Source organism: Eublepharis macularius, chromosome 2 (assembly GCF_028583425.1).
Source record: "Eublepharis macularius isolate TG4126 chromosome 2, MPM_Emac_v1.0, whole genome shotgun sequence".
In the NCBI taxonomy this organism is placed as follows: domain Eukaryota; kingdom Metazoa; phylum Chordata; class Lepidosauria; order Squamata; family Eublepharidae; genus Eublepharis; species Eublepharis macularius.
In genome coordinates this window covers 205,780,713-205,794,246 of record NC_072791.1, presented here as the reverse complement: position 1 = coordinate 205,794,246, position 13,534 = coordinate 205,780,713, and the positions used below count along the sequence as shown (strand labels likewise).

General features: G+C 42.5%; 1 protein-coding gene across 1 annotated transcript in view; it reads right to left on the bottom strand.

Moving 5' to 3' along the window:
* Positions 1–13,534, bottom strand: part of ITGA4 (integrin subunit alpha 4) — a 65,726-nt gene that overhangs the window by 31,185 nt on the left and 21,007 nt on the right. Inside the window, exons 7-12 of the mRNA XM_054972609.1 lie at positions 13,387–13,472; positions 11,765–11,824; positions 11,533–11,670; positions 9,098–9,209; positions 2,737–2,831; positions 1,246–1,336 (exon numbers count right to left, since the gene is read on the bottom strand). Coding sequence (XP_054828584.1) covers positions 1,246–1,336; positions 2,737–2,831; positions 9,098–9,209; positions 11,533–11,670; positions 11,765–11,824; positions 13,387–13,472 — 582 coding nt within the window. The remainder of the gene's footprint in view (positions 1–1,245; positions 1,337–2,736; positions 2,832–9,097; positions 9,210–11,532; positions 11,671–11,764; positions 11,825–13,386; positions 13,473–13,534) is intronic.

Sequence of the window (13,534 nt, the reverse complement as noted above, 5' to 3'; positions counted from 1 at the left end):
GAGGTTGATTGTCTAGTACCAGTGCAGTCAATCATGAGTCTGACATTTCAGTTCGGGTAGTGCTGCCAGTCACATTCACAGAATCACAAAGACAGATTTATACCAGAGGCTTACGTTGGTTGAAGAGTCACCCCCATTATTAACCTAGGTATTTCTCAGCCGACTACAGTTCCCAAGACCCTCAAGGGAAAACTGTGACTAGTATAGAACCAATTCAAGTCTGTAAGGCAAATACATTCAAACTCTAGTATCATTTCTCTCCTCCTTCCTATTTATTTACGAGTGGGGGAAGGTTTTGATATGAATTGCCATCATAACTGTGATATATGATTGGTCAAATGACCGTAAATAAAGATTGAATGAACTGCCATCAGACGTTTTGTGGCTGGAAAAGGGTACTTTGCCTGAGTGCAACATTATGAAATATTATACAGGGGTAGCAATGTTACCCCCACCCCAGCCCCCAGCATAAGCAGAGAACTCTTGCGCAAGGTGAGTGCCGATCTATACATCAGCTCTTCTTGGAGGCAGTGTGAGACAGAAATGTGAAAAATATTCAATGTTATGTTAAATTTCATTTTTAGAAGACTGGTACCATTGTTCTTTCTGGTCCCTCTTTATAAAATTGATCGGAACGTCTTTCCTCACTCCTGTGGCATGTGGCCTGATCCTAGGCATGATGGCTTATCAATAAGATCTACCAAGTTCCACAGGACTTGCTCAGGAATACATACGTATGAGACTGTAGCCTTTGGATACAATTACTGGCAACCATTATTCAACAACAAACAATGCTGTCAACAATGACCTTTCAAAAAAGAAATTGCTCAAAAGACACAATCACCATAAACCTGCTACGTAAGCACCAAATGATCCATGAACATACAGCATAATTATACTTTTAAAAGCTCTGAATATCTCTCCCCCAATAAAAACTCCTAACAGAGCTACTTTTATTCTCTGCTTCTCTGTTTTCCTCTTTCCAAACTGTCAGAATCCATTGTATGTCAAGGATAGTGGGGTTGTACAAAAATGAGATTAACTAATTAGCTTACATGTAACCCGATAACTTAAAAAAACTGTGCTGTTTTACTAATAATTCATGAGAGTTTTATTGCCTTGTTGATACCTGGGTCCTTATTTATTAATATGTAGTCTTTCTTCATACATTTTAGAGAGAAATGGGTGAGAAATCAATAAATAATAACAACATAACCTTGTTTCCACTGCAAATGTTTAACTCACCTGAATATCCGTTGTCGTCAACATCAATATTCCCAGATATGGAATGGCCAAACATACGCAAGGAGCTGCTGATTTGATGTCCCTGAATCCTCTAAAATTAAAAAACAATGTGACTGCGTTTTTAGAAAAACCTAAGTGAGGATTTTAAATATGCTTACTTTTTGGAAGAATTAATAGATGCAGTTAGTATTTACAGCAAAATAAGGCGCCCTCTTCTTTCATTGTGGCGCTTTTACATTTTGTTTTGCATTTTAAAGAGGCTTCTTTTAGCACACTTCTCCGAAAACTTTTGCTTTATTCTTCTCCTGTTTGGTTCGTTCCTGCCAGGATGCCCAAAGACTTTCCTGGGAGGCTGCGGATCACGTGAGCTTTTGCCATCCATGCTAGGGCGATTAGAGAAAGTTTGGGTTGGTAAGGCAAAAGCAAAGGAATGTATGGAGTAAGTTTGTACTTGCCCAATCTGGCACGATGCTTCTCTTATTGTTTGGGCCCTGTATCCTCCACAATATACTGAGAGATCCTGGGATGTACTGCTCAGATAATGTGCTGCAGGGCTTTTTTTCTGGGAAAGAGGTGGTGGAACTCAGTGGGTTGCCAGCACTGGGGGCAACGCTTGGCGGGAGGTGGTGCCCCTGGTACCACATGTGCGCGTGCAAAGTGCGCACATACTCCCAGGGCCAATGACATCACCTGGGGTCAGCTGGAACAAGAGAGGAGTTTTTAAATGTTTAAATCACCCTTGGTGAAAATGGTCACATGGCTGGTGGCCCCGCTGGCGCGGAGGGCAATCTAAACTCCCCTCTGTCTGGAGATCAGGGGGCGGGGCCACCAGCCATGTGACCATTTTCAAGAGGTTCCGGAACTCCGTTCCACCACATTCCCGCTGAAAAAAAGCCCTGATGTGCTGTGTCATTTATGCCCCATTAAAATTCTGCTTTCTCAAGTAATTTAGTGGATTCTTTGGGGTTCTCCATCTCAAGATCAGGTTAATTCACACCGTTACTTTTCTGTATGTATTGAAAACTTATGAAAAAAAGACCAAAGTACTATTACCTAACTCATCAATGGGGGAAAGTTCCTTCCTTCCTTCAGCTTTTCCGTTTCGAGTTAGAATTTTATACCCTTATAGCTGCTATGATTACTGGGCCACTGTCTGGAACCACCCCCAAATTTCAGGTGGTACAGGCATCACCTACATGCTATGTAATGGCCAGCACAATGACAGCACTCAATATTTCCGGTGGTGGAGGGAAGTGCCATCAAGTCATAGCTGACTTATGGTTACACCTGCTGGCGTTTTCAAGACAAGAGACTAACAGAGATGGTTTGTCATTGTCTCTGCAACCTTGGTGGCCTTTGAGATCTCCCATCCAATTACTAACAAAAGGCCAACCTTGCTTAGCTTCCACGTTCTGACGAGATCAGGCTTGCCTGGGCTATCCTGGTCAGGTCAAGTATTTGTAGTCCTTATGATAAATGTAAGAGACCCACCTGTGAGAAGACTGGTGACATTCCATCTTCCCTCCCATTGTATATGTAAACTGTCCCTTCTAAATCATTTTCTTGTGGAGCTCCAATGGCTACATCTGTAAGAAAATTTACATAGAAGGTTCAATAATCACCGTATTATGTACATACAGGCATCCCAGCGCTTTTTCATACAAAACCAGATGATTTCCTCACTCACACCAGTTGAGAAAAAGGGTTCTGTAAATTGTTTCTAGAACAGTCTCAGGATGAAGAAAATACAGATTGGGGTAGAGGAAAGGCATGGTTAGACAAAAGAGAGACACTCCATGCCAAGGGAGGAAACATTCTTAACATAATTAACACACTTCAGTTTCTAACTTTGCACTTATTTTAGCTTAACTTGTTACAGCATTATAGGAGAGTTCTCAGCAGGGCAACTATGCTTTTGTAAACTAATCCAACATTACCTAACAGATGGAAAGTGATGAAGTGCATGTAACAATTTATTCAGCAGACCCTAAGGCCACAGCTCTGCGGCTGAGCACTTGTCAGGCTCTCAACTGCTCATGCCAAACATCTTCACCGAAGGTCACTGGAAACAGGGCTGGGACTTCTGCTGGAGACCTCAGGGTTGCTGCCAGATACAGCAGGCAATACAGGGAAAGAGGGTCACATTAAACAGTATAAGGTGGCTTCATATGCTCTGATTCAGGAGGAGCCACTTGTTTTGCACAAGAAAAAAATGCCATTCCAAATTATGCAGCAATAGGTACAACTGCAGAATATTCCAAGCATGAAGTATCTGCCATGATCCTAAAATTGAGCTTGACGGAAGCCTTCAAGATTAAGACCAGAATGGGTCTAGGTTTCATTGAGACCCCCAAACGAAGGCAGTCCGTAGGTCCATGCAGTTCGGTGTTACAATCATGATCAGGTAGGAGGGGAAGACCCATTTCTGCAGGGCAGGCACCGTGCGCACAGCTCTCTCGCAGCTTGTGTGTGCTAATCCCTTGCAATAACTTTGCACCAGACCACTGTAGGCCCCTTGTGCAGAGGCCCAACATGCTACCTTTGAATGAGACTCTCCTCTTCCTGCTCAGTCACTACTTGGCTGTGCAAAACCTGGGATGCCTCACTCATTACAAGTGATCCAGAGGAGTGAGCCCTGTTAGCCTGTAGTAGCAAAATCAAAAAGAGTCCAGTGGCACCTTTAAGACTAACCAACTTTACTGTAGCATAAGCTTTCGAGAATCACAGTTCTCTTCGTCGGATGCATGTTTTGCAATGAAGAGAACTGTGATTCTCGAAAGGTTATGCTACAGTAAAGTTGGTTAGTCTTAAAGGTGCCACTAGACTCTTTTTGATTTCATTACAAGTGTTAACTGGCTTAGCATAACTAGCCAATTCTCTCTGTTCTTGTCATGATTCCTTCTGAATTTTACAGAGCTGGATTTCACCCTGTACTTCTTGCATTTCATGCCCCCTTGGCCCTGCTGTTCGCTTGTTTTCATACCTCTGACCTAAAAAGTCTTGCTAACGAGGAGCTACTGGATTGCCATGTGATGAAGTGGGCTCTAGGCTGCCTATGAAAGCCTGAGATGAAATAAAATCTTGCTTTATTTTGCCAGCAGACTCCTATTTATTTTTGTTGCCACCATTTAACATGGCTACTTCTCTCAGAGGCTGGAAAGACATCAGCAGAAGCCAGAAACAGCTGCAAGAAAACGTCCATACAAGCTCCAGTTCATTATTCTGATTTATGATCGGCTTCTAACCCAAGGATCATTTTCTTTACATTATTTTAGGCTACTCAATATATATTTTATGTTGTTATATACTCGGGCTTGTTTTAATGGTGTTAGCCAGTTTTTATTGTTGTGTTTTAATGGCTTTGTTCTTAAAGGGTAGGTTTTAATGGTTTTGTTTTATCATCTTTGCTGAGAGCCACTTCGAGCAGGTCTCTGGAGAGAAGCACGTACATTTTCTAAATAAATAATTTATCTCACTGCTGCTTCAAATTAAACTTGATGGTTCCAGATTTAAGGACTCAAGCATGATAACAGTATTTTCTCAAAAGTCCTGAGGTAGACAGCGTTTTTTGGGCCCCCGGATGGAAAAAGATTCAGCATGAACCTCTCTCAAGATGGCTGTGGAAGCTGACAAGTGAACAGCTTGTACTTGGGGGTGCTCTTTTGCTACAGTGGCATATTATTATGCAGGCTGCAGAGGACTACCTGCGTCTCTCTTTATTGTTCTTTTACCTTCATTCTAAATTATTTGCTATTGTCTTCTTTGCTCTTTTCTGCTAAACAACTCGCATGTACACCTTCCATATCTGTGTGTATGACAGTCTGTGGAACTGTTCCCCAAAACAGATAAGCACCAGTGAATTTCCTCACGTTACCCATTGGTGTCCTAAAATGTTCAGAATTACTAATAAGTGTAAACGTTCACAGTTTTTTTTTTCATTTACCCTAACTTCCTTGTAATAATTCATTTATATTGTTCCATGGTTTCAGTGTTACCTAGAGATGAAAATTGGAAATGGTGATCTAAACTTTGTACAAACTAACAGTATATACTGTTTCCTTTAAAAGCTTATTGTAGGTGATGGCAGAGCATTTGGTTTAAAAAGGAAAAGTAGTCCTATAGATATTTTCACAGTTCTGAGTAGGTAAAAATACGGAAGCATTCATTCCCAAGAAGTGGCACTAGCTTAAAGTCTCTTTTTAAATTTATCGCAGTGTTACCTATAGAATGAATGTTAATTAAGGCTACACAGAAAAGAGTGTGAAATGTTGTCCAAGATGCCTTGCAAATAAATATCTCTCTTTGCGCCTTTAATACCCATATAAGAAAATCAGCAGATAAAAGAAACATTAAGGAATGGAATGGAAACCATTATATAACTGATGCAATGCCTAAGGGGATATTATTAACTCAAAATGGCATGTGCCATCGATTAAAGTAAATTAAAACAACGCCAAACAAAAGCTGCTTAGCTGAGGCTGAAGCCGGTTTGGTGTGTGGTTAAGAGCAGCAAAACTCTAATCTGGAGAACTGGGTTTGATTCCCCACTCCTCCCCTTGAAGCCAGCTGGGTGACCTTGGGTCAGTCACAGCTCTTCCAGAGCTTTCTCAGCCCCACTCACCTCACAGGGCGATTGTTGTGAGGATAATAATAGCACACTTTGTAAACCGCTCTGAGTGGACGTTAAGTTGTCCTGAAGGGTGGTATATAGATCAAATGCTGTTGTTGTTGTTTAATAACCTGATCAAAATCACTTACGTGAAAATAGTCGCAAAAATCATCATTTCCCAACATCTAAAACCCTAGAACTAAAGGGAATCTATCGAAGGCCATGATTTTATTGCCCCAAAATAATGCTTCTCACTAGCTTGGGCAGCTATTTAAGAATCAAAAGGAAGAAGCAAGCAAGACCTGTGTGGCAGGGTCAAACCTCCCCCCCCCCCGGCCTCCCCACCCATGGTGCCACCCCCCCCCCCACCTTCCTGGCTCATGCAGAAGAACAGGGGAGCCTGATTTTTCCATAAACCAGTGGGTACATCTCCCCTCCCCACAAAGTTCCCGTGCCACCTACCTAGCTTGAGCAATAGCTCCCCCTACCTTTTGTTCCCTTAAAATGGCAGCTGAGAAGAGATGTTGCAATTTAAGTTCTCTGTTTTTTCACATGTAATTGAAATTTTTTCTTCATGGCGATTTTTGTGCAAACCTTGGGGTCTGACGTGGGTTTGTACAAACATCCCCCTACTTTGTACCTGACCAGAGTATGCAAATTTAACAACCTGAATGCCAAGGAACCAGTGCACACTTAGATATGGGATGTTAGGTCTGACATCCATGATCCCGCCTAATAGCAGGCACGGGACCCAAAAGAAAAGGGTCACAAATGAACAAGGTAAGATTTCTGAGTGCTCAGGTAATTCCTCAGATATGCTGAAAAACAGCTCTATTTTTTTCTCACCCTTGCTCCAAGGAGCTCAGGGAAGCATCCATAGCTCTCCCCTTTTCCCTTCCATCCTTATCACAACCCTGTGTGCTAGGTTAGGCTAAAACAGAGGGTTGGCAAAAAGACCACACAATGGAATCCACATATGAATTGGGATTTAATCTCCTAAACCAGCAATGGCGAACCTATGGCACGTGTGCCACAGCTGGCATGCAGAGCCCTCTCTGTGGGCACACGAGCCAAGTCGCTGATCGCTAGGTCCAGGGCTCATTTGGAGGGGGAACGCCTGCAATGGCGTTCCAATAGCTCTGAGCAGAGATCACATGGGGTTTGGCCCTGCCCACGTGATTCCTTTTCCTCAAGGCTGCCTCCCTGCTGCCCGTCTCTTTAGCAGCAGGAAGCGGAGGCAGCAGCAAGGCTGCTGGGGCTGGCTTTCTAAAGAAGAGTAAGCTGCTTTGATTTAACTTGCTTTACTTTCAGTCATGGCTCTTGAGCGAGTGAGAGAGAGAGAGAGAGAGAGAGGAGAGAGAGAGAGAGAGAGAGAGGTTAATTAGTTGGGACAACTGTATGAGTTGTTTTTTCTTAACCAAAACCTCAGTATTCAGGTTTAATTGCAGAGAGTGCTTGCAAGCAGGGCTGCTGGTTTAAAGAAGGGCAAACTGCTTTGATTTAACTTGCTTTACTTTCAGTCGTGGCTCTTGAGTGAGTGAGTGAAAAAGAGAGAGAGAGAGGAGAGAGAGAGAGAGAGAGAGAGAGAGGTTAATTAGTTGGGACAACTGTATGAGTTGTTTTTTCTTAACTAAAACCTCAGTATTCAGGTTTAATTGCAGAGCTGGCACTTTGAAATAAATAAGTTGGTTTTGTGTTGCAGTTTCGGCACTTGGGCTCAAAAAGGTTCGCCATCACTGTCCTAAACCATAGCCTGACACTACCACACTGGCTCTTAGAAAACATTACTTAAGAAAAAAGGAAGAGAGTTTTTAAAAAGCTGTCCTTATGAGGGCTGTACACACACATTTCCCTTCCCCTAGGCATTGATATTTGAAAAAATTAAAAGCTCCAACAGCATCTCCCCAATATTAGTGAGAATAATTTGGTATTGTCTGCAGAGGTCAAAGCAACTTCATTTTAGTTTTCCTCTTTAAAGTGTTTTTAGCAAACTAATTAGAGTTCTGTTACGGGCAGGGCATTTAAAAGAGAAACAAAGAAAACCATCTTAAGCAAACTAATGCATTTTTCTGCCTGGGTAGTTTTATTCCTGTAAGGAGTTTGAAGACGAAAGAATAACAACCGTTTCTATTACCTAAAGTACAAAGACACCTATTTAAACAGTAAGAGCAAAGGATCTAGGGTGAGAAAGAGAGAAGGGAAAATGTTACTTCAAAATGCTAGAAGAAGTGAAGGGGGGGCATTTAATCTGTAAATTAAAGAGCCTTGAGTCTGCAAGTAAGTAAAGCCACATAAAAGGCAAGAACTGAAAACAGCTACCAATTAACCACGTAGGATTAAAAACAAAAACAAAAAAAATGCTAAAACACTTTGCCACTTAACTCACTTAAACCGAAGGAGGCCAGAGCTACCTTTTGTTTGGATCCTAGTAAATTCCACTGATTCCAACGGACCAGCCTTTCAAGTAAGGCTCTGTATCATGCATCTGACGAAGAGAACTTGATTCTCGAAAGCTTATGCTACAATAAAATTGGTTAGTCTTAAAGGTGCTACTGGACTCTTTTTGATTTTGCTACCACAGACTAACACGGCTAACTCCTCTGCATCAAGTCAGGCTGTTACAGATGTCCGTCTTGTTGCTCTTTACCTCTCAGCAACCCATTTGACTAACACATCCAGTCAATTAATCCAACCCCAGTACATGTGTCTGCCTTACCCTCTGCTTCAGACAGGCTGTTTATCTTTTAAATAAATAAAGCATAGAATGCACAGTTCCAGTAAAGGGTGTAAGTGAGAACTGGCTTAGCGGCATCACAGAGTCGGTCACCAGTACTCTCCATGTCAGTCTTCTGAGGAACACACTGGATGAACTGGTTCCCTTGCCCCATCCTCAGAATGATCTTGAAAAGAAGACTATCATATGCATGTATAAGGTCCTTTCCATGTATAAGGTCTTTGCTTCACTTAGATCTAAAACTAACTTGTGGAAGAAGATCCAGAGGAGTTAGCCATGTTAATTTGTAGTTGCAAAATAGTAGAGTCCAGGAGCACCTTAAAGACTAACCAACTTGATTGTAGCATAAGCTTTTGAGAACCACAGCTCTCTTCGTCAGATGCATCTGACACAGATTTCAACGGCCAAGGATGAATTCAGTCCATTCCACTTCACTCCCTATATCCCCTACTAGTAACATGTCCTTGCCATTCACACTCCTATACATTTAAAAAGACACTTATTAATACCTTCAAACCCATCGTTATCAATGTCTCCCAAATTGGCAATGGAGTCTCCAAACCTTGCTGCATACAAGTCACTTCCAGTCAATACTGTGTCCAGCTCTGTCATCCTTGATTCCTAAAAGGAAAATACATGATGATTCTGCGACAAATCTAGGCACAGGAGGACTTAAATGATTAATGTGCTCCCATGGGAAAAACAGCACTATGAGCTCTACCTTCTGCAAGATGAAAACAAGAATACCGCCGTGCAGGCACAAACAGCCAAAGTCTGTGATAAACAAGATGTCACTGCGAGAGTTAAGCACATGTTTAATTTGCCTAATCAAACCCAAAGTATTATGGTGTGCTCAACTTTTGCTAGATCATGTCCAATGTTTATATTACATATTATCATATTTTATCTTGGCTATTAGTGTAAAGCTGTTACTCTTCCAATTCGTCAGATTCGCAAGAAAACTTGTTTTCACCATGTTTTATGAACAACAGGTTACCAGCTTTTTAAGCTATCTGAAAGATGCAGCACAAATAAAATTCATATCCTACCATTCGATTTTATTCTACAAATCTAGTGCCAAATCCATGTAAATTTAAGTCAATCTCTGATAAGAATCTCTGATTAAGTCAATCTCTGATTATGTATTTAGAAAATGTACATGCTGTCTCTTCCGATACTTGCTTTAGGCAACTGAAAAAACACAACAAAACCATTAAAACAAGCTGTGGAAAATCAAGCTGTTATGAAAACAAGTCAGAGCGTAAAAACACCATAAAATATTTTAATTGAAAAGTGTGATCTGGCCATGGTGACCCAGGCTCTGATTACAGATTAATGTGCTCCACACGGGGCCACCTTTGGTTGGTCCAAAATGCAGCATCCAGGTTACTGTGGCAACCATCCCCAAAGTCCCACCTCTCCTCCAGGGCTCTCAATCAATCCTTGCAATTTTGGCATCAGGCAAATCCAAATGATTGTCAGCCCATCCCTGGATGGGAGGGGGATGAGCTAGGCTCAGGTAAGAAGCGGGGAAATCCCCCCCCCCCCGACAGGGAATTTGGGGCACCGAATAAGAGTGTCAGTTTAGCCAGGATTTTATTTGGATTTTAGGGTTAGATTTGGGGTTGATTTAGGAAGGAAAGCGTGTTTTGGTGAGATAAATAAGCATCCTGTTTAGGGCCTGACATACCAATCTTACATGTAGTGGAGAGCCAGTTTTACTTCCTATACTGTAGCATTCCACACAAAACCTTTACCCTGTTAAACACCTTATTTTCTGTCAAATAAAAATGTTTTGTATATTTCCATCTGTGTCTTGAATGTCCAAACAAATATTTATAAAGAGGGTATTTACTTATTTAAGTACACACTGATCCAAGCAGGGTCCCAAATAAGAGACTTTTAGGGGGCACATAGCTTACATGCTATCATCTCTTTATTCTAAGCTTGTGTACCCTCATTTTGAGGTTCAAAAAAGAGATAAAGAGAGGCCAGAATGAGGGACTGGGATTTCTGGGGAAAGGATCCCTGCAGCTGCCCCAGAGACAGTATCACCCCTGTGCTGAAAGATCTTTACTTGGCTGCCCATCTGTTTCTATGAACCATTCAAAGTGCTGGTTCTTTCCCCTGAATGCCCTAAGTGGCTTGGGACCAGGGTACTTGAAAGACTGCCCCATCCTTTACTGTCCCTCCAGCCATCTACTGTGCTTACAAGCCCTGCTCTCTAAGCGCCTGCTTTCAGAAGTGAGGTAATGGCAACCAGAAACAGAGCTTCTTCAGTAGTGGCACCTCGCTTGTGGAATGCCCTGCCCTTGAGGCTTACCTGGTGCCTATACTACTATATTACTCTTTTAGGTGCCAGGCCCGATCACTTGTGTTTAAAAAGGTAAAGGTAGTCCCCTGTGCAAGCACCGAGTCATTACTGACCCATGGGGGATGTCGCATCAGGACATTTTCTTGGCAGACTTCTTTTTACGGGGTGGTTTGCCATTGCCTTCCCCAGTCATCTACGCTTTACCCCCAGGAAACTGGGTACTCATTTTACCGACCTCGGAAGGATGGAAGGCTCAGTCAACCTTGAGCGGGCTACCAGAACCTGGCTTCCGCCGGGATCGAACTCAGGTCGTGAGCAGAGCTTGGACTGCAGTACCGCAGCTTACCACTCTGCTCCACGGGGCATTTGTGTTTACACGGGCTTTTTATTAAGGATTTTTAACATCATTTTATAGTCCGTTTTTAGCCTGCTTAAGACTCTTTTTAAGCTGCTCCATTTTACATTCTGTGGTATTTTTGAACAATGGGTTTTAGTAACTTTTATGATGTTCTATGTTTCTATTATGTTTTATTTTAAAAGCTGTCTCGGGCAGGTTCCCTGGAGAGGAAGCATAGAAATTTTCCAAATAAGTAATGCTGTGAGGTAGGTTATAAAGAAATTAATACTTACAGAGCCTGAGTTGATATATACATAAACCCTTCCTTCTTCTCTGACTTTACTGTGCATTGGTGCACCAACCAGTAAGTCCGAGAGGCCATCTCCGTTGAGATCCACTGCACAGACAGCAGCTCCAAAATAGGAACCAAGCTGGCCACACACAAGAGAGTTATAGTTACAAAAATATTTAAAGTAAATACACTGTACGTACGAGCAGCAACATTAATCAAGGCAAAAGTATTACCTTTTTACCCTTCAATTCGGTCAAAATGGACAGATGTTTCTCCATTTTAAAAATATATGCCTTAAATAAAGATAACAGAGAGAAATTAACTGAACAATGCACCAAAAAAGAAGCCAAAGCACTATACGTGCACCAAATGAAAGCGAACATTTGAACATAAGAATAGTCCTATTCTATGTCCTAATCAAAAATTAATCAACCCAGAATCTTTTCTTTGACAATGGCCGGATCTGATACTTAACGCAACACAATGAACATGCAATGCTAGGCAGCTCTACTCAGAATTTTTCTCAGATCTACTTAATGAAGTTTACTTCCAAGAAAGCGCTCTTAGAGTTGCACTAAAGAAGCACATGCGTACAAGGAGAGCATAAAACAGACTTAGTATGAATTTACTGAATATGTTAAGAGGACCCACTCCCTGCTGTCCACTCTCAGCTCCACAGATTACAGCAAATCGTGGGGTAAGTTTTTACCCCAGATTGACTGCCTCAGTCTTCATTCACTGATGTAAGCTAATAGCTCACAGACGTCAATGTCTGCAGCTTCTGTGAACAACTTACACAGGGTTGAATGTTATTAAGTCATCAGCCAGCTTAAATGCACATTGTTCTTATGAATGCAGATGTCCACTGCTTACACAGGCAAACAATCTGCTTTAGTAAATTCATTTATCAAATACTCAGGGGCTCAATTCTGATTAGGACTGTGGCACGGAGGGGGAGTTGCAAGTTCCACCTGTGTCTTTTTCTGTGGTGCTGATAGCCCCAGTGAGCAAACATGCAGCTTCAGATACAGATACTTGCACATTTATGCCCATGGAATTGCTTGAGATCTCATGAACGGGGCAGATCAGGAATCTCATGAGCAGCCCTGCCTACCTCCAGCAGCCCCATACCCTGTTCCAGGGCCCAAGAACCAAAGAAGACAGAAGGTTGGATCAGGCAGAGGACCGCATGCAGGACTCCTCAAGGCATCCTGCAATCCAGCCTGACATACAAAAGCACAACTCTCTAGATCTTGACAAAATCAGGGACCACTCCGGCTACAGGGCAGCATAAGACTATCAGTTTCCTATGTGAGTCCACAGCTGAGCTCTAACTGCTGCTTGTGCGCCAGCCTGGACAGCTCCCTGCTGAGAGGGGCTTCCAGCTCCCCAGGCCTCTCTTTACCTTGTGGATCTCTTTGGTTTCTCCTCCAGCTTGACTCAGTCTCAACTTCCTGTCTGTGAACCTTGTGACTCCATGCCCAGAACACCCAGTGAACAACGGGACACATCATCTTGTCTAGCCTGCCCCAAGATACTGAGAGCCAAGCTACAAGTGACGCCTTACACAGGTTGGACACTTGTCAGCTTCCCTCAAGTTTTGATGGGAGATGTAGGCATCCTGGTTTTACAGCTTGGCTCTCCATTACAGCTGCAAGACCAGGATGCCTACATTTCCCATCAAAACTTGAGGGAAGCTGACAAGTGTCCAACCTGTGTTAGGCGTCACTTGTAGCTTGGCTCTGAGTTGGCAGTGAACCGCTGACAGCCATTCTTTCCTATACTACTGAAAACGCTAGATGTTTTTGCAAGCAAATAATCTGACACCCGCTGTGAAATAAACATTAACTCTTACTTTACCAGTCTGCTCTTGTTGGGGAGCACCTCCAACTATTTCCACACTGTTTGGAGAGAGGAACCGGCCTGCTCCGACGGCATACCCTGTGCCATAAATGGATAGAACTGAGTTTCTGTTCCATAACATTTACATCCATACCCTGTGC